This window comes from Trachymyrmex cornetzi, unplaced genomic scaffold, assembly GCF_001594075.2.
Source record: "Trachymyrmex cornetzi isolate Tcor2-1 unplaced genomic scaffold, Tcor1.1 scaffold23, whole genome shotgun sequence".
In the NCBI taxonomy this organism is placed as follows: Eukaryota; Metazoa; Arthropoda; class Insecta; order Hymenoptera; family Formicidae; genus Trachymyrmex; species Trachymyrmex cornetzi.
The window spans coordinates 3,697,925-3,720,355 of record NW_017296956.1 but is presented as its reverse complement, the minus strand read 5'-3'; the positions used below and the strand labels follow the sequence as shown (position 1 = coordinate 3,720,355).

At 32.1% G+C, this 22,431-nt stretch overlaps 1 protein-coding gene across 1 annotated transcript in view; it reads left to right on the top strand.

Annotated features, from left to right (window-relative positions):
• Nucleotides 1–5,054: 5,054 nt before the first annotated feature.
• Nucleotides 5,055–22,431, top strand: part of cher (filamin A protein cher) — a 51,653-nt gene continuing 34,276 nt past the window's right edge. The window contains 6 exon segments of the mRNA XM_018506838.1: nucleotides 5,055–5,210; nucleotides 8,302–8,716; nucleotides 19,575–19,918; nucleotides 20,222–20,349; nucleotides 20,693–20,707; nucleotides 21,423–21,561. Coding sequence (XP_018362340.1) covers nucleotides 8,371–8,716; nucleotides 19,575–19,918; nucleotides 20,222–20,349; nucleotides 20,693–20,707; nucleotides 21,423–21,561 — 972 coding nt within the window. The 5' untranslated portion in view covers nucleotides 5,055–5,210; nucleotides 8,302–8,370.

Here is a 22,431-nt window from a genome sequence, read left to right as displayed (position 1 = left end):
CGGGGAGAAAGGTGGGGAGTGTAAAGGAGATCTTGCTTTAAAAATAAATCTTTTTCTACTTTGATTAATCATTTTCCATCACTTCTCGTTTTCTAAACATAAAGAGGATACTGGATAAATACTCTCTGTTAGCAACATCAGAGAAATCAGGGAAATTGAAAACAGGGAAAAGTTAGGGAATTTTGCAAAATTTTTTGAAAAATTAAAATTCTTGGCTATGAAGAAGTTAAAGGGCTAGTTTCATCAACGTTACTTGATTCGCCAATTAAATTTAAATGTTGCCAACTGTTAAACTGAAAACTTATCATCTTTAATCAATAAATTTCTTGATAACAAATCTGTTACAAAATACGTAAAAATATTCAAAACGTTTATGTTTCAAAATATCATTGAAAATATTAGGGAAAATTCTGTAATTTTGTCTGGAAATCAAATAAAAATCATAGAATTTTTGGATGAGGAATTTGTGACTACCTTGGAGTATAAAGAGATATTTAAATTTTTTAAAAAATAAACCTTTATTTCTATTCTAGATAGTTATTTCGTTGTTTCTCGTTTCCTAAACATGTCGGCGTTTCAAAAGAGGATAAGTCTTCTCGATTAGTATCAATTTCCACGTGTTTATCTCAGGTAACATTTATCCAGCAGATATTTAAATTTTCTTTAATCATTCAAATGTTTTTCGAGATATCGCATTGTTTTTCTGGCAGAAAAAAATTTGTATGAAAAAAAGTACAGATAAACTACAAGTCTCTTTTGTTCATTTATTTTTTAAAAATATCCATACATTTTTGTTAAATTTTTGAGAGTTCAAATTTATTATTGTTTTAAAACTATATAGATTGAGACAACGATCTTAAAAATTCTTAATTTTTCGTAGATATTCGTATAGCTGGACGTAAAGTGAGAGTTGTTTGTCTAAGAAATTCTTAGTTTTTCGTAGATGTTCGAAATGGGACGTAGAGTAGCGTTATTTGAAGGCGAAGGATTTCTTGGTTTTTCAAATAAACAACGCCACACTCCACGTCCCATTATAAATATCTATGAAAAACTAAGAATTTTTTAAATCTGTCTCAATCTATGTAGTTTTTCATAAAAACTTTTCCGTTCAGGATTGACAAGTGGCAAAAGTTTCTGAATAAAAAAATAAATTAAAATAATATAGATGAATAATATTTGTCGTGAAAGTTCGCGTTTAATTTCGTGCTGAAGCGCCTCTTGTTTCTCCAGAAAGGAACTCCGAGGCAACCGCTAAAACCACTATCGCATCATAGAGGAGAGGTTCCTTCGAGTGACGAAAGAACTTAATATCACGCATGGCGCGTAACAATGACCGTCTAAGTTTTCCCTTCAGTGTCAGCGAGCGAGTAACCAACTCGTTTCGTTTTGTTTCCCTCGTATACGAATTTAAACCCGATCCTTCTCGCACGCGTCTGTGTTTCCCAAGAGGGAGAGTGGGCGTCGGCGGCGTCGGGACGCGGGGGGAGGCCTCCCCCCGGATATAAGCGTGTGCGTATATATATAGACCGACCCCCTACCCCTCGGCCAAGGGGGCAACGAGGGAGCACGTACTATTCTCGGATAACTTTACGGATCCGAGTAAGGCCGGCTTCACACGTCCCGGTGAACACAAGTCACATGTAACGTACCTGTTAATTGTAATTTCCCACTCAACGAGATATAACACACGTGTTATATTACAGTTATGTCGTTGGGTGAAAAATTACAACTAACAGGTACGTTACATGTAACTTTGTGTTCAACTGGGATTCAAGTAAACTTGTCAAGTATGCTTGCGCAAGCCACTTGTGCAAGTTTACTTGATCGTGTGTAGCCGGCCTAACTTCTTTCGACTCGTAAAACGTGTATTCGACTCCCGGTTCGTGGACGGCGTGAACATCAGTAATCGCCTGCGAACCGCGCCGTGCCGATCGAGAGCGCCGCGTCGATCGATCCGATCCAAAAAGATCGTCGTCTCGTGTGCATGTAAGATTCGCGCCGGCATTCGATCTTCATTGTTGCTCCGATTACGATTAATTTTTGATCCGGTTACGATCGATCAGCTGCGAAAGTGAAAAACGGGGCAAGACAGGACAATTTACACTTCATTTTTATCGATAAATGCGCGCGTTTATTTCTGAGATTTTATAGTACACATATATATGTATATATATGTATGTAAACTATATACTGAAAAAGGAGTATTAATCTGAAAACGATCGTCATTCTCGTTTCAAGATATATTGAAGCAAATACACCATATTTTTAAGACAAAATGTTTCTAAATATTATATATTAATTTGCTCTGTTTGAGTGAATATTTGTGAAATTGTTATTTATCGCGAGTTTTCATCGAAATAAATCTCTTGTTAAAATAAAATGCGCGATAAATTTTTGCAACAGAAAGAGAACTCGTTATCTCTTCATACTCGTAAAACGTAATGCGTTTCTTAAACTGAATGAGATTTCTTTCTATATAATTCTCCATATATATATATATATATAATTAAATCGTATAGTAAACTTTTTTCAGAAAGAATTCAATTCTTTATTACAAAATTTGTCATTACATTATTATATTTTGTAGGTATTATTGTGTTGCGCGATTTGAAGAGAGGTGGGCAGTCACATAAATCAATTTTTATCAAGTTTAACTTGACGTCATTGTTAATAGCAGTAGCACCTCGCTAGGCACGAAGTGTTTTTCTTCAAAACTCACCGGCTAAACATTGATTTAAATTAAGTATGGTGCACGTGCATTGATTATAAGTACAATGTACATAAGTGATTACTTTTTATTTCTCAATTGTTCTAGACAAAATAATCATGTTAGATGTAGAAGAGTTTTTTTTTGTCGCAAAAGTCCAAATTTTAATACTTTACTGTTTTTGCAGTGAAATTATCTACCTTTGAAAAAGGTTTATGTGTAATTATCTCATGCGACTGCATTACGATTCATTCGCGGCTCGCTCACAATTTATTCGTCGCATTTCGCAATTCGCTGGTACATGCCTTTGGAAGGAATTAGCGCGGAGAGAGTTTTAAACGAAAAGAGGGAAACTTGCGCGATTCCTCGCCGGCAGTTTTTCGTGGAACACTGCGATAGAGAGTTAGTCGATCTCGTACGAAATAAAAAATACTTTCTGCTGAATGAATATGTTTGTGTGTGATGTGATTATTATTCCGGTTATCTCGCAATATCGCGAATTCATCGAAGAAATAGTACTTCCATTCTGTGTAAATTTTGTTTCTGTTCACGAATTTATACGCGCTTGTTTTATGTTTCAGTAACTGATATTATGTTGATTGTGCAAAGTAAATTTTAGAAAAGTTTGTAAATATAAAAAAACCGGAGTTTATTATGAATAATACGTTAAAACAATGTAATCATTTTAATTATTATTGAAATAATTTCTTTAATTAAATCATATGTTGAAAGATTTCGAATTAGTATTACAACAAACAATTTTATATACATATATATTGATATAAATTAATTTTATTTATTTTTACTAGAGATATGTAAGATCAATTCTTTTCATTTATTTGCATATTATTTGAATAATTTGCTACAAGAATTAATGCGAATCGTACTTAATGTGAAAGAATAGATATAAACATCTCTTAATTCGATGACAACTTGAGTAATTTATGTTTAAGTGAAGTATATCTCTCGAATTTCCTTCTTGACTTTGGAGTGTTGTGATAAAAAAAATCATATTTTAGCATCATCACGTCGTCTCGTAATAACTTTCACAGATAATTTTAGATAGCAATATACCTGTCATATTAATATATTATATGTGTAACCTCATAAATCCCATTAATAATATGATAGATATTATATTATTTATTTTTTATAATATAATGATATTTTAAAAATAAAAAACATCGGAGAACTTTAGATAATTATATAAAAACATGATTTTTATTCGCAAAAATGTTTATTTTGTCCAGGAAATAAAGCATTTCTTATTGCATTACAACGTCGAGATATTAAAGTGCGAACCGTATTACGTTATATATATTATCGAATTTATTATTAAGCTACATGCAAATGTATTTTGATGCGGGGTAAACTAATCCATCTCTCTGTAAAAAGATAACTTTAATCATGTTGTCCATTCATTGTTCGCAGACAACAACGTTTGCGCTTATGAGATTCATCTTTTGGATGTAATATCAGACCTTGGAAAAAAGTCACGTATACGTGCGTGTACTAAAAATAACTTGGCATCTCGCCGTGCGCCGAGATTTGTAATTTAACATGCGTCCGATTAATTTTCTATTATGCGCGGAAAATCAGACCGATGGATCGTAGAAGACGAATAATATAACTAAAACAGATTTACTTCTTCTAAATGGATGTCTTAATAATCTGTAATAATTTTCTCTTCTCTTATTCATCGAGCTCTGAATCTGAATGCTTTCGAGTAAGAAATATATTTAAATATACTAATAATAAATATAGAAGAGCGTGCGTAAATAAAAAAGATACACGGGCCATTTCCCCGGAATGTGTTGCTATTTATAATTAGGTGCTTTATTTATGGATAGGCCAAACGCGTAAATCGTGTTGAGGCTGGACAGTTTGGTCGAACACGTGCGCGAATCTTCACTCAAGTGAAACTGATCGATTTCGTTCACCTTCATCGGATTGAGTCAATTAACTGCGTCCAAGAAAAAAAAAATGTTTATTAATCAAAAATAATATATCATTTTTTATCGCCCCATTCAAATTTATACTGTATCTCTATAATCTACTCTTTAAACAGTTTTCTTCAGCTCGAAAATAATTTCAAGTTTTATTTTCCTTTTTTATAAATAAGTCACAAAACGATTCTCAATTGCGAGGTTTTATCGATTTCGATTTTATTTTACGTCGAAACGTCTTATGTCACATTCGATCAATTTGAACGTTGGCAATCTTTTTTAATCACGACATTTTATTATGCAGGTGAATCGTCGCTGTGAATCAGGACGAGCGACTGAAAAGGCCCTTCAAGGAGACGACGCTATCAAGAAAAGCTTCTCGACAAACGCATCCTGAGTAATTTGAAGTGATCTCCGCTGGTGAACGTATACCCGACGACTCATCAGCAGAAACGGAGTTGCTCCAGCTGATCCCTTGTCAGCATCCCACACACACACGCGCACGCACGCACCCATACTAAGGAAGGTGCGTTCGATTTGCCGGCACACGTGTGCAGGTAAGTTCACCAACGTCCACCTCTTCTTTTGCGCATGTGTGCGTGTTCGTGCTAGTGATGGTCACAATACTCTTTCGAGCAACTTCGATGTCTGTTACTAATTTTCAAATAAATACATAAATGAAAAAATCAATAAATGGTGAATAATAATGAAAGTATATATATTTTATTTTTATGTCTTTTTACGTAAACTTTTTAAGTAAATGTAAATATGTTTAAATTTTTGCGTGGATTATTTATCTAAAAAAGAATTGAAGAACTCAATTAAGACTGCTATTCATAGTTTAATAAAATTGATCACTTGTATGAAATAACTTTAAACAATTTTCTCTAAAATGTTCGGTAAACGATTAAAACAATGTTTCTCTGACATATTATAATGTTATATAACAATTAAATAGACTTTTGTTGTACTTACATAAACTAGCAGGTCTATTATCTGTTATAAATTTTATTTATATTTTCGCTTATTTCAATTTTCCAAAAATAGAAAATCAACATGTTTTTGAATTAATTTAATTAACAATAATAATGAAATTAAATTAAAAACTAATGAGTTATAAAATTTTGTTTGAATATTCATTGCAGAATCAAAATAAATTCAACAATCTAAATTAAATTCGCACGTGAATCCGAATATCAGTTGATATATCAACAAATAAGCCAGGCAGTAAACTGATTTTATTTATCGTAATTTTGACATCAAAGATTTAGATATCAAAATAACAATGAATAACCTCAAGCTGCATCTAATGGAATTTTAAAATGTAAAACTTAAACTTTAAGCCTTGGGTCTGGTCTACAATAAGCGGAGTAAACTCTGTGGAAAAAGTGAGAGTAAAAAATTGCAAATCACAGTCGATTATTCTTCTCACATGGCATTTGATTGTGGTCAATTTCTCACTTATTCTCAATTTCTTACTTATTAGGCTTATGCCTACTGCACATCAGACGCGATGAGCGATGAGCGACGAGCGACGAGCGATATCCAATCAGAGCTCTGCCAAAGCAAACATCGTCACGTGACAAAAAGCAGAGCTTTCATTGGATATCGCTCGTCGCTCATCGCGTAGGTTTAAAGTTTAAATCGCTCTAAAATTTCACTGTATAGATGCCGCTTTAACCCAGAAAGTCAGTTCCACATGGTATAAGATATTCCATTTCTAAGAAATACATCCCCAAGGAAGGTAAAAGGCACGTATATTCATATATTTCAATATACGATTACAAGTGTATTGAAATGTACGGGTGCACATGTAACGTATTCGTATTTTATTTTGTGTAATTATTAGTGTATAACAATTAAGATATCTGAATATTTAAACACATTTACGGCGTAAATTTCGATGCACGTATATTCGCGTATTTCAGTACTCGTGTACTCGTGTATTAAGGAGGTAGTCGAGTGACAGTCATTTCCAAAAGTTAATTTGTGTACAAACGGTTAAACTTTTTGATGCAATGATACAGCGTTGACCAATGAGATCGCTTCACGCACACTCTCATTGTCCTGTACCATTCGTGTTGACAAAGATGTGGCAACGTCCTGTTTCCCAAAACATACCTATCACTGTAACTTATAATTCATATTCCATTTTTTTTACAATATTTTATCCGCATAATTCAGAAAAACACTTGTTTTGGTTATGTATGATGTGTCATAATATGCCATGTGGGAGATTCCGTTCGGTTGAATCGACGAGCGACGTTGCCACATGTACGCAACCCCCTCTTCTTCTGACGAATATCATTATTTTCATATCGCTTTTATTAAAAAAGTATGTGGCTACGAGTCACCAATTTTGTTTATATCATTGCTAACATTATTATATACACATATCAGTGTTTTAAAAAGTTCGTAAATTCCGATCCCTTTCATATCAAATTTAAGTGCGTTTCATGACGGCATGGAATAGGGCTTACATGTTAAATTCGTGAACTTTGAAACGAAATATTTCGCTTATCCTGTGGCTACGACATCTGAAATTTTAAGGAACGATTGTTATGCATACGATCAACATATGCTAATTTTTTTTAGAATTTTCGTAAAATTTTCAATTTACTCGACTACCTCCTTAAAAATCATATGGATTGAAACACGGATATATTAATTACACGTGCACTCAAAAAAGTGTTTAATTTTAAGATATTTAAGTGTTTCATTCTTATTCTTTATTTTTTAAACATTTAGATGTTTTAGTACGAAACTTTTTTAATAAACAAAACACTATGTATTCGAATTTAAAACTTAAACAATTTTGAATTCAAACGTATAAGTTGCTTTTCATTTACATACAAGTAAAACTGAGTCTGAAGTGAGTCTGAGTATTTTATACTCAGATTAATGACGTCACTACTTGCTTACTTTGGTAAAAAGTTATCACATGTTAACATCCCTGATGAAAATAAAAATCGGAGCGTAAATGCTTCTTTTACATTTCGTTGTTCCAATTTTCGCCTTCTAAAAGTTTTGTTTACACTTCTGTTAGCCCGAATCCTCATACGGGTAACAGTGCTTTGACATCGAACGCAGATTGGTGAAAAGTCGGTTGTGGGGGTAAAATTTACCTTCATCATCCGTTTTTCTCTCTCATTATATTCGACTTATACTCCGATTTTTATTTTCATCAGAGACAGGTTTAGAACCTCACTTTGAAGTGAGTTTACGAGACTCCCTAAAGTGCACGGTCTCGATCTTGTGCAGATTATGAGTAAAAACTCAGTTGAATCTCACTTGTCAGAATGCAAAAGGCATTCAACTAAGTTATGACGTCACAAGTGAGAATTATCTGAGAATCGGTGTAAATGGAAAGCAGCTATAGTGTTTTGTTTATTGAAAAAGTTTAAAAGTAAAATGTCTTAATTTGAGTGTTCAAAAAGTGAAAATAAGAGAATAAAACATTTTATTTAAAAATTAAACACTTCTTTTTTCAGGGTGTACATTGTACATGTATTCACGAGTATTTCCAATACACGTTCAAAATCTTGATTTCTTGTTTGTGCCCATCGCTACTTCTCGAGTCACCAACACAGCTACATTTTGTCTACGTCACCGATAACACTCGTAACTACCAACACTTGTGATCCTTAGGCACTAACACAGGGGCGCGCACCCCACCACCCTTATCCGTGAGAGCGTAGCAGCGGACCAGCCGATAAAATGAATGAGAATGATAAGTCAGTTAAGTGCGAGAACTCCGCCGGCGAGGAGGAGGAGGACGAGATGTTCGAGCGCGAGCTGGCCGAGGACGCGCAGTGGAAGCGAATTCAACAGAACACCTTCACGAGATGGGCGAACGAGCGGTTGAAGGTGGCGAACAAGCACATCGGCGACCTGGAATGCGATCTGTCTGACGGTCTCCAGCTGGTGAGTCTCATCGAGGTGCTCTCGCAAAAGCGGCTGCCGAAACACAACCAGCGGCCCACCTTTCGTTCTCAGAAGCTGGAGAACGTGTCCGTCGCTCTTAAGTTTTTGGAGGACGAAGGCATCAGGCTTGTTAATATCGGTGAGTAATCCCATGTGCATGGTGGATCCTACACGTCGCAGAATAGATTCGTCCTGTCTTCGTAGGAAGAATCCAATTGATTGATCGTGAATAGTGCAATATAATGCCAATACGGTATACTTATTAGTAGGAAAAATAATTAATTTAGGAAATGACAACGTTTTATTTCCTTAATTATTCTAAAAAATATCTGTAAATGATTAAATTGTGATAACTGCAGTGCCGTATGTAGTTTTGTTCTTTTTATTAAAGATCAGAAAGAGGCGGTAATTTTAAAAAATAATAATTGCCACGTTATTTTCCATTTTCAGATAAAATAATTTTAATAATCATTAAAACAATCGTTGTCTATTAAAACACTTATTTGCTATGATTATGCCATATTCAATTTCGATGTTAATTAATACATAAAATTCACAGAAACAATAGATATGTTATTCCTTAAACAGATGTTTAGGGAATAATATATCTATTTATGTAATATTCGACAAAAATTTATTCTAATGAGTAAATTCCAAAAACTTATTCTAACAAGTACTTTCTAGTTTTTAGTCGATTTTCGGACTTTTTAATTATAATGTTCAGGTTTTTACATTACGAGTCTCTCGGTACGTTACACCACCACGTGGTAGTTACGATTACCGCGAGTGACGTGAACAGAGTCTGCGTCGTTTCACGGATTCTGCGTAGATTGGACTTATCGATCCGTAGATTTTTGCACGTCAGGAATTCATAGTTTTTTAAAGAATTCAAGGGAATTTGTGTGCAAATAATTATCAATAAAAATTGTTCGAATTAATACGTAAAATTATACTTGTAATGAAGTTAAAATTTAAACGCTGCGATTTTATTTTGAGTTTATTTACGTACACGAGCAATACACTGTAGATGTAAACAGTATGAAAGAAACAGTAGGAAAGATACTTTTTTTCCTTACATACATAAAGTAAACGTCCCAGTAATCGGGTATAAATCTATGTCCGGACATTTAACTTCGTTAATATTTATATGATTATTAATTTCAAGTGCTTTTTAAAATAATTTTTAGATACAATTATAAATTATAATATATTGTGATAGAAAAAACATTTGAAATTAATAATAATAAGTCTTGTATGAGTGTTCGGATATAGGTAGATGTCCAATCACTGTTTACCTTATATAAGAATTATTATTCTAAATTTTTATTTAATAAAATAATTATGTATAAATAATGTTTTAATATATATTATAGTAGTGACGAATTTATTAATAATTGGATATCTCAATGTTAATTTGTGTCATCCATTTATTTTAATTTAATAGTATGTCACACTTTTCGCTTAATGAGAAATATTATTTAAATTAGTAGATACAATGATACAATACAAATGATGTTATAAAAATAATTAGAAACTATGACAATTAAATGTAAAAGTAAATGTAATTATCCATTATCTGTGGAAAATTGAAATATTGACTTTGGAAGAAAAATTACACGCGGTGCATAATATATACATAATCTTGAAAGAAATTTTAAAGAATGCTTCAGTAATTTTTGATTTATTTATTTTCGTGAAACGATTTAAGTTTTTTAGTTGCGATCTTTCGCTTATTACGAAGTTTATTATAATCATATTATAAATATAGAATGTAATTTTAGTTTTAAATGAATTAAAATTAACATAATTACTAAGCGAAATCTGTAATATCCATTTCAAATACGTACTTGTTTGCACGATAAAAAATGTAGTCGAAAGCTATAAACAGTGATTCGTCGACAAAATTTGAGAACATGCGTCGTCAAATAATTAATCGTGCGTTTTACTTACACGTGGAGATTGTTATAGATCTGATCGATAACGCGTAAAGAAAATATTTGCAGTGTGATATCAATTAAGATTTGATCAAGGTTTGTACGTTCGATCGCGATTACAAAGTCGAGAAAATATTTGGGGCAGTTACTCTAATTCTTCTATATGTATATTAAATAATTATTTAATTTCGCTGTTTTAAAGACAGACTTGAACTTCTATCAATACTATGACAATTAGAGAACAAACAATTTTGACATGTAGCGAAATCTCGTGGTAAAATATTTCTTTATCATTAGATGAAACGTGCGCAGCTAAATAATATGTAGAATATTTCTGCATTCCTGCTTTCAAATTCGGGATCAACATTTTAGAACGTGGGTTGCATCGAGCAAAATAAAAGCAATTGTAGAGCATAGCGAGAGGGTTGTGGATCGATGACGCTCGCTCGGGCTACCCCGGAAAACCAGAGAGTAGCGATGGGATAATGCTGTTCACGTACTTTTTGCGGGTGAACAAACTAACGTTACATCATCGGTCGTTAAATCCTGTTCGTCTAAATCTGATTAAAAGTTTCGCTATAATAAAAGACGCAAATTAAATTAATTGATGCAGACATTTAATATATAAGACATCTTTTTCATGTCATATCAATATTTATTCATTCCTTTTAAGGAATATAGAACAAATTTTGTTCTAAACACAAGAACATTACAACATTGATATTCTTTAAGATCTAATTATTTACAAGTTTTGTAAGTTTTAAAAATGCATGTAAGACAATGGATTCTATTTTAATACATTTTATTTAACGAAATTCTAATTTGTAAAATTGAAATAAAAAATATCTAAAATTGAATGTCGAAAATATATGAGAGAGAAAACAAGTTTTCAAAATTTTCGATGAAATTTAAATGGTTTATTGAGTTTGTAGTATCAGGGTTTGATCACGTGAACATTTGTAATCACTTGTTAAGCCTTGTTCGAGTTCTCGGATCGAGAATGTGTAGTCAATCAACTTGCCGGTTTTCTGTACAAACTGTAAGTTCATTGGCTACACATGTCACGATCCGAGAATTCTGATCGAGTTCTAGCATCATGAACACAAGGTTTAAAAGAAGAATCTAGAAAGCCAATAGTGTCTCTCGACTGACATTTCGGTTGTGAAGGAACCTTCATTTTTGGTTTGTGAATAAAGCATCAAATATTGTGAAATAAGTAATTGCTCATTTGCAAAATGTTAATATCGTATAATTTTGAGGTCTTATATATTTGTATTGGAAGATTGACGATTCGATTACTTACTCGACGGTATTATTACAGTTTGTCGCATCCTTGAACAAGATATTCGACTGGTTAGTGACGCAATTGAATATATCATCGATGATGTCACTATGTTGTCCAATATGCAATTGGTATATCGCAAGAGTAAAACGTGCTGATGAATATATGTAATGTATAAATGCATAAACATGTTTCGTGACAAAGATTTTCAAAAACAATCTTTTTCTACAGATCTGAAAAATCGTTCATTTATTCGTTACTCCAATTTATTGACCTTGATGGATCTATAGGTAGAAAGTAAAAGGATAGATATCATTTTGAATTTGCGATGTATGGCATTATATTTAAATCTCTAAAAATGTGTAAAAACTGTTTCGCTTTTATTCGTAACTAATCTATCAAATTGTTAATTTCATATGAACATACACTCTTCAATATACACATACTAGCCTTGAAAATACAAACTATCTATATTTCACAGAATAACATTTATTTACCCAATAAATGTTCTTTTTATATATTTGTTTTAAATTATTTATTAAATATATTATTATTAATGGCATCTATATTTACTTTTACAAATGTTACTATTCTTAAAATTTAAAGAAAAAAGTTTCTTTATAAAAAAAATAAGATAAAATGATTAAAAATCAATTTTGATAAAATTTAAAGTTTAGAGATTTTTTAATTCTCACCATTATATATATATATATATAAATGTATATATTTATATTTATATTTATATATGTATATATTTACACGACGAAAACCTCCAATAGATAAGCAGAAAGATGGATTTGATCAGCGTTTAAATAGTTCATTGTTTTATCCATTTCGTCAATTCAGAATTCTCATCTTACACTAATGGAACCTGAACGTCAAGCATGCATGGTGGCAGTTTTTTTGCTTACAGTACTTGAGACCTTTGCAAAAAGTTTGTATCATTAGTCAGAAAACTAGTATGTCTGATTTTCAACCGTCGCAATCTCGGTCAAGACCTAATCGCAGAACTGCGGCATTAAAGCCGGCCGGTTATCGAATATCAACGGAAGCCACGCTCGTGCTATTATATGCGAGGGGCACCGTGAAACAGGCTCGGGATGTGTCTCGTGGGGCCCACCGAGGAGCAAAAGAAGAAAAGTAAGCGGGACCACGTAGACCGGGTGAAGGTCAAGCTCGCCTTGGTACCTCGGATCTCTTTCTTCGCATTTATTACGTGATCAATTCTCATCCGTCTCTTATCCTTGCTGATCAAATATGCATCTCTGTCATTGAGCGGAAATGATTCTCGGCATTTTTTCGATTCTGTTTTCTCACAAGCTACCTCTCTGGAACATTAATATGAGAAAGTTAATAAAGGTATTAATATTTCGATGAGTTTTATAAAGTATTTATTAGATGTTTATATACGAAAGACATTTCGAAAAATTATGTGGCTATAGAAAAATGTGTTACATGAATAATTTATAACACAATACAAGATTTATTTAATAAATCGTAAAAAAGGAAAGTTTAAAATTTAGTTATTTATAAATTTCGATATAATTTAAAATGTTTTTAAGACGAGCAAAATATGTTATGCATCTTTATATATGAAATTTGCGCTTAAATTATGGATAATATATATTATTAAAAAACTCACTTATATTTTTCATACATAATCTTTCATCTTTGATATAGATAGAGTGTTAAAAGCGTTAATTATTTCTTGTCGAAAATTTTTTTCCCGGTCAGATATAACTTGATAGAAAATTATAAATATGAAGACAATGCTGTTTACGTAATTACAGTATTTCCGCGCATAATTTACTGTGTATTGGGAGCGATTACTTTCACTCTCGCATGCAACCTTGACATTAAACGACTATTTTCCATACGCAATCGCGCGAGAGTATAGCCCCGCATTAACTGCCTGCACGAAGTTAGCCCTCCACTTTTAGGATTAAAGTATTTTGAGAATTGTGCTGTGTGAATTGTGCTAGGTTTATGCTGCATTGTGCTCGAATATTAATACGAAAAATGCGTTAACAAATGAAAAACTAACAATTTTTTTGTCAGTCCAACAGAATGCACAAATCTAGCATAATTCAGCACAATTCTCAGAATATGTTAATTCTAAAAGTGGGGACTAACTTCGGTATAGGCGCATTAACTCGGATTTCCGATGATTGCCGAAATATGTTTGTTCACCACATTTTCACGTGCTTATGAGAAATATCTCGCAAGAAAATAAATATTGAGCTTTAAATTATGTATCAGTTTCTTTCATTTGTCTCCTTCATTTTTAGTACTTCATAGGCACTAAAAATTTGGAATTATATACATAGTTGTTTCACAAATTCAGACTCAATATTTACTCTCTAAATTTTTTGGAGTGGACGCTTACTCTAAAGATTGCAGAAAATTGAGCCAGTCAGAAAAAAGAGTGACTCAATTTTCAATCTCTAAGAGTGTCACTCTTTAGAATGAAATTTGCTCTCAAAATGTTTGAGAGTATTTTAGATATAAGTTGTTCAATAGCTATATAACAAAATTGCAAATATTTTAATTTTAAGCTAAACAAAAATATTTCATTATTATGCTTATAACTATTTAATATAATGTGTAAATATATATATATAATATATAAATTAATATTAATTACACAATTTATTTAGTTCGTGTAAAATAGTCATTATAAAACCGTTAGTTAATATAAAAAGTTATAATAATAAAAAATAATTCAAAAGTGACTGGAAATACTGCAATTATCTGGTCGAAAAATTTTAAACTTACATTTAAAATGCAATTTCGTTGATATAAGTATAGAATAATATACTGCCATACTGATATGATTGACGAACGTCGATCGCATACCTTTGATCAAAAAGAGTAAATCTTTTTAACGGAGATCAGCATTCTCTCTGTTCAGTGAGGTAATCTCTCGAGAATCAATGACGTCATCGTCTAAACTCGCCGTGGAAGACGTATCCGTTGAAAACGTCTTGGGCAGTATGTAATATTCAGCTGAGTCTTTTAAATTAACAAGTGACTCAATGTCTTGTAATCGAACTATTTATAATATTGCATGTTACCTTTAAAATAAAAGGAAATCGATGACATATGAGTCTTTACTTGTTAAGCAGGTTCTTGCATTAATTCCTTCTTCAATAGAATTTATTCGTAACATTGTGTAAAGCGATTAAAATAATAATATAAAAAACATTATCTCAATATATAATTCGCTATAATGCCATTATATATAATTATTGTTAATTTTATGTGTTATTATTTTTAAAATAAAAGTTATGAGATTCTCATTTGATGTACACAACACACATGAGCATCTTATAACTTTTATTTTACGGATACGTTCATTTGACAATTATTCTTGATTTTTCTTCATTAAAGAATATAAATTTCTGTCAAATTATCAATTTAGGTGAAATTTTACCCGAATAAGTGTTTACCTTGTAATTATAATATATATTTATTTTTCTATTTTATATGTAAGTGTCTTAATTTGACAGAAAATATCCGTAGAATAAGATTATACGTTTATTTACAACATAAAATTATATAAATTTAGAATTAAATATCTTCAACGTTACGGTAAAAGTCAATGAACTTCTTTTAGATATTGTTGATATGATTAATTTTTGTATTACATTTACATTTATATTATAGACTTGTCTTATATTCATCAAACGCAAAAACTTCCTTAATTATTAAATCACTTTTAAGTTTTAATGGTTCCAAGCCAAGATAATTGAGTATACATACGACAGATAAATTAAATTGGTCATTGCAGTTTTCATCTGAAATATGTACCTGCTGCGATTCAATTTTTCGCTTTTGTTTACATATCTTCAGTACTATTTTTGTGAAAATTTGGAAATGGCAAAATTTATACGTTTTATCCTAATTCGGTTCTATTTTGCTCGTTTCTCTTATCGAATTCAAACATCGCCGGAAACGCCGTTCTCGAAGAATCCATTTGGGAGTCTCGTTTTACACAACAAAGATTCTCGATCCGAGAATAGATCACTCCGACTACTGTCGGGGCCAGATGAAAGAGTAATAAAGATGGCCCGTTTCTGGATCCGTGAATTCTGATCCTTTCTTTTTTTTAAAGAATAATTCTCGGGTTCTTGGAACTTACGATTAATTCTATTTTCGGTTTCTGTTAGAAGATTTTATCATATATGTATGATGAGAACTAGACGGTATATTTATTACGTCACCGAAATCAACTGTGAAGCTCGCTATTCACGTGCAAGTGCTCGAATGGTCGTCTCGTTAATACGACGAAGAAATAAATTTTTACTACCGTTCTGCGAACGATATAAAATTTAAAGTCTCTGGTAACTGCCCATATATATTTGATTGATTTTTGAATGATTTTTTTTACTGATTCCTATGAATTGTAAAACGTTGTAAAATATTTTTTACTGATTCATATGAATTGTGAAACATTTGAAGATAATCAATAGCGATATAACTTTTCTGTAATACAACTTTTTGCAGCTAGATATAAAGGTACATTGTGCTATTAATTACGTAATGCATTGATTAAAATATTTAAATCAATAAAAAACTCAACAAAAATGGCATTTTAGTGAGACTAAATAGAATTTCTGTTTATGATAAATTTTTTTGGCTTCATCCAAATATTCTTGTTTTTTGACCTTTTTATAATCGCTAACAATAAAATGTTAACGATTATCAAGTTAGTTATCATTATTTGTTAAGACATTAAGATACCGTTAAAAATTTTTAAATAAATTTTGAACAATTTTATAATAAATTGATATTGATGTGAAATAATAAAAAGAGCTCTATTATTTTCTACGTTTCTTGTATTACGTTTAAAAATAATTGGCACGAAAGATTTTATCTCACTGCAACAATCATTCCTTATGAAGACGTATAGCATCTACAACATTAGAAGCAAACACATCCATTACCTAGTACCGAAAGGAATGTTTCGTCGACTTTATTGTTTGTTAAGATGCGATGACAAGTGAAATATTACTTGCTGAAAAAGAATGAATGGAAAATGTACAGGAGAAGTAATTCTCAATACCAGTTTTATTAGCGTTTTATTACAAAATTTTCAAAACTTTTACGTTCTGTATAATAAAGAATCAACTAATTAGTTATAGTTGATATAAAACTTGCATTTTGCACAATTATTTAAAATCCAATTTTTAAGTTGTATTAAAGAATTTCTAAATAAAGAAAGTTCAATTTGTATGAAATTAATTGTTCGTTTAAATAAAATAACAATATATCATTGAAATTATCGAATAATTCGCTTATTTTTTTCACGGTAAAATTTTGTGCTATATGCGTACTGAAAGTTTTCTCTGTAGCTGCAGACGAGCTCATCTGTAAGCATACGAATACACTTTTGCATTGCGGTCGAGTAAAGTGTGACTCGAAGGAGAGACTTCGACAATGGGTATCCATTTCGTGTGTTCAAACAAAAGCGTTTTGCATTTTACTCTTTTTTTTTCATGCACATTATTCACGTCATCAGGTAACGTTGTAAGGTACGAAAGCATGCATTGTTCTTTCATTATGCATTGTAGAAGTAGAGTATGTAGACCTAACATTATCAAAATGTCAACAATCAAGTTTTGAAAGTGCTATCGTGCATCATTATTATATTTTGAGAATAATATCTGAATATTATTATTTTTTTATTAGGTATTATTTTTATAATATAAGATAATGTAATATAAAAAATAATATCTCTTTTATCTTTAGACATTTTAGAAGATTACTTTTTGATTACGATATAAGGATATACTAGTTTTTACTTGGTTCATTGTTCGTAAGATAGAAAGCTGTGAAGTGTAAGGTGGAAGACCGAACGATAAGCTCGGAAGTTTGGCGTCACGGGGTGAATTAGCTGGCGCTTGGCCGGTTCGCGTGTCACGATCGCGATAACTACGTTTTTGCTGACATCACTTGGTTAGCTCTCGGTAATTGCTGAAAATAGTCCAGATGAATCGTCACCGATGGCGATTCCCCGACGCGTGAACAACACGAACTTCATCGAGGGGACAATGTCGAATGCCGGAGGATGACAAAAATAACCGCGGCCACTCGGATTCGACTAAATTTGCACAACCGAGTGCATCTTCAGCATTATTCTTAAGAGATCTACGACAATCGCAAGAGTTGCTTTTACTCTCGTGGAAAACATGTCAAAAGGGTGACGCGTCGCAGCTGTTTATACGCGCGAAATGACACGCATGCATATTGCATGTTTGAATTACCAACGTATTATATAAAAAAATTGTGTAATAAAAAATATTATTGGCTATCTTTAAATTAATTAAAAATTGCTGATTAATTTTAGAAATTTTTTGTCAGAGACAAATCTTCATTATCAGACTGAAAACTTCGACTGTTTATGTGTTTGATTAACTATTAACTACAGCTATGAAAACATCCAAGTTTTAAAGTGTCCTGTTTGAAGTAAGAACGCAAGTAAACCTTCAATTTAGGACGATTGATAGAGAAAGGTTCAAAATTTTTTCTTTACAATTTAGAACCTTATAGTACTAATCATATAGACAAGTCCAAAATTTGTTGCTTTGGATCAAAATGATCTGTTGCTGTAGAAGAAAGACATACATTTGTCGTGTTTCTCTTGGGCGTAGTTGAATATCGCTGCTGATTTATTTACAAGTTGATTATTTCAACTGAAACCAATTATTAGTTCTCTCTTAAGATAATTAGTGAGAACGTTTTTTATACCGAAGAAATCAAATTGTTTACTTTAATTCGTTACTTCCGCGCACATTTCCGTATTTTAATAATATTGTACCTACATGTTTAACAATACATATTCTAATAACATTTATGTTCTGCTTTTAAATTTTATTAGACGGAGCTTTGTCAAAAGTTTATATTAACTATAATTAAAATACCATTCCATATAAAATTAAAAAAAAATAAATTCTGCAGGTATTCGTGATCGGTTGGCAATCGCTCAACATGTGAATCATTACTCGTTGAAGATCTATTAGCACTTTCGTTGCGTAAACACGCAACGTTTTTTCGTTAATGTTGTTTCCAGACACGCATTGTGAAAGAACGCGACATCTTGATTCCATAAATGCATTGTGGCAAAATATTTCTTTAATAACGCCCACTCGATCTTACTCATATCGGATAATTGAGCGGTGATCGATCTACGGATGAATAATAAGACTTTACGCAACTGGAAGGAAAACTCAATCAGTGAAATCTCTTCGCGAAAGAAAGGAAGTTACTCACTCATGAATAATAAATTTTGAGCTGACAATTGTATTTTTATGAATTAAGTATGACTCATACCGTGCGTATTTAGGAATGTGATAGCAATTTTAAAATAAGATTTCTTCTCTCTAAACTTGTGAACTTATTTCGCAGTATCATAAAATAAGAAGAAATCTTTACATTAAATATTATAGTAAAATTTAATCTTTCGCTAATAACAATCTTTTGTTAATCGATGCTGCTAAAAATTAAGAAAAAGCGTTCATAAACATAACACATTTTGAATTACGGCCAATGTTTCAACATTACCTATCCAACAACAGAATATGTAGTTTACTCTTACAGAAATTTAATATTGGAAAGTAGTGATTAATTACTTCTTTTGTATTAAAAACACTGTTCTTTAGTGCTTTTAAGTAATTTTCAATATTAAGTTGGCTAGTATTAAATTGAATTTTTGTAAAAGAGCTTTATATGGAGCTTGCTTACGCAGAAGATTAATCTTTCTTCTCTCATTTATTTCGCAGATTCTTCCGACATCGTAGACTGTAAATTAAAGTTGATTCTCGGTTTAATATGGACCCTGATCCTGCACTATTCGATCTCTATGCCCATGTGGGAAGGCGACGACGGCGAGGACAAAGGCGCTACCCCGAAGCAAAGGCTGATGCACTGGATCCAGTCGAAGGTACCGGATCTGCCGATCTCGAACTTTACCTCCGATTGGAACGACGGCCGCGCGGTGGGTGCGCTTGTTGACGCGGTCGCACCTGGCCTTTGCCCGGATTGGCGGGATTGGAACCCGAAAGATGCGGTCCAGAACGCGTCCGAAGCGATGGGCCTCGCTGATGACTGGCTCAATATTCCTCAGGTTTGCTGCAATATTATATATTACAATTCATTCGATTTTAAACGAATTAAAGAAGGCTAGACTTGATTAATTAATACTACACTAGACTTTATTAATTATATGCTATACTGCTAACTTCTTAAGATGTTATTAAAGTAGATTTAATTTGATGGATTATATTTTAATTGAAGATTATCTGCGAAAAAAAGAGCTAATTAAGAGTTAATATAATGGCATAAAAATTAGAAGATATCAATATCGATAAATTAATTTTTAATCCCACGGCTAAGAAGCGTTCCATAAATTATGTCATTTTCGTTGCAGCTCATTAAACCCGAAGAGATGGTGAATCCAAACATCGATGAAATGTCGATGATGACATACCTATCACAATATCCCAGCGCAAAATTAAAACCAGGTGCACCTCTGCGCGCCCGCACGAACCCAAACAGGTAAGGATAAAAACTTTATATTTTTTAAAGCGTTATCATGGTTTTATATTATGTATTTATTTTTGTATTTATTTATTGTGCAAACAATTTTCTTTATTTTAAATACTTTATGATTTTTTTCGTTTTCTAAAATTACATTGTTCACAAAAAATGTTACAATCTGCGCTGTTTATTATAATTTTGATCGTTCAAGGGTGATCTGAGACGATTACAAATGATCTTTTTTTTTTTTCATTTTGATGGTATGGTATTTAGTAGAAATATAAGAGATGAAATGCGCGTGTAGATCTCTGTTACAGTGATTGTGATTAATTAATCAATTTATTTCATTTCTCGGTCGCAGCATCCCACCGCCGCGGTAAGTCGCGCAATAATCATGTATTGTGACGTATAACGGTTTTTGCGCAATTAATGTCCACCGCCTTGATGAGATCTACCTTTTAACCCAACACTCCTAATTTTTCCTTTGTACATATATGTACGTAAACGCTTGATAGAGTAAATAAACTGCGTAGTGCGCGGTTAGCAAATACAGGTTTGCAACTTCCTGAAGAGAAAACGAGCGAGAGTTTGATTAATACGATATTGACAATAATTTTATAGCTTATCGAGTTTTGCAAATTAAATAGATTTGTTTCTTTTTTTCAAAAAAGCTCACTATCTAAAATTTTTACAATGAATTATCACTCCATAGAGTGAACTCTCACTCTTAAAGGTTGAAAATTGAGCCATTCTCTTTCAAGACTGGCACAATTTTCACTCTTTAGAGATTTTATTCTAAAAAATTTAGAGAGTATGTAATACTATTAATTAATCTCGCTGTACATACGTGTATACGTGAAAGTTTCACGAATTGAACTAACCGGATAACGAGTGTCCGCAAGTCTGCAAAATGTCGCGCGCTTGCAAATTTGTTTTTGAAAAGAACGACGCAAATCGTGCAACATCATAGCACAAAGCAACGCTTGTAACCGTCTGGCAAATGGATTTATTTAACGTATTGATGTAACAACGTCGCGGCCGCTGACTGGCAGCTCGCAAAGTGTCCTTTCTCACGGTGTTTTCTTGTGCAGAGTACGTGCTTATGGTCCCGGTATAGAACCAACCGGTTCAATCGTCGGTGCTCCTGCCAATTTCACCGTGGAAACCTTCTCCGCCGGCAAGGGTAACGTTGATGTTATCGTCGATGATCCCAAAGGGAATAAGTTACCGGTAAGGCCCTAAAATAGCATTTACCCTAATAACACACTTTATCCGGGATACATCCTGAGGATGTCCTTAGGATGTTCAAAGGATATACGCACGTTCTCTGGAGATCTGTGTTGTTAGAATCATGTATTCAAATATAAAATATTTTGATACCTTAAAAGATTGGTCTGAATTATGTAAATTGTTTCCAAAGAGAGATTTAGAATAGTTTTTTACATTCTAAATATTTCCAAAGATTGAGAATAATTTTTTTACAATCGATCCTTTCATGAGTCCGAAATGAGAATTTTTTTTGTAACTCATTGTTAATAAATATTAATTGACAATAATATATTACATCGATATGTAATTTACTACTTAACTGTTACATACAATATTTATCTAACATCTATTACATATTACAATTATATTAGTAAGTTGGAAATTATAATATTCATGTAATGTTAATGTTTACCGAGAAGTAATTAAGCTTATTATGAAAGGGATTATGAAAGGATTATGAAATTATATTTGTAGTATATTTTGAAAAGTTACTAGCTTGGTTTATTTCAGTTAGAAATATTAATAATATTTTTTAATTTATTTGCTTATCAAGACGAAGATCGAAGATGGCAAAAAATTGTTGTTAAGAACAAAGACAATTTTTTATTTTATTAGAAATGGATCAGACTTGCAAAATTTTTTTTTTTTATATTAAGTAGATGTACATAGCCCCAACAGAATCTATCGAGCACATTGTCGGAAGTCGGAAAATGTTTATCGCAATCATGATAATTACGCCACAGGACGTGGACACGTGTGATGTAATGACTATTTATGTGCCGTGGGACTATTACGTATTATCTGAATGTACGAGTTATACTACAAGTATAA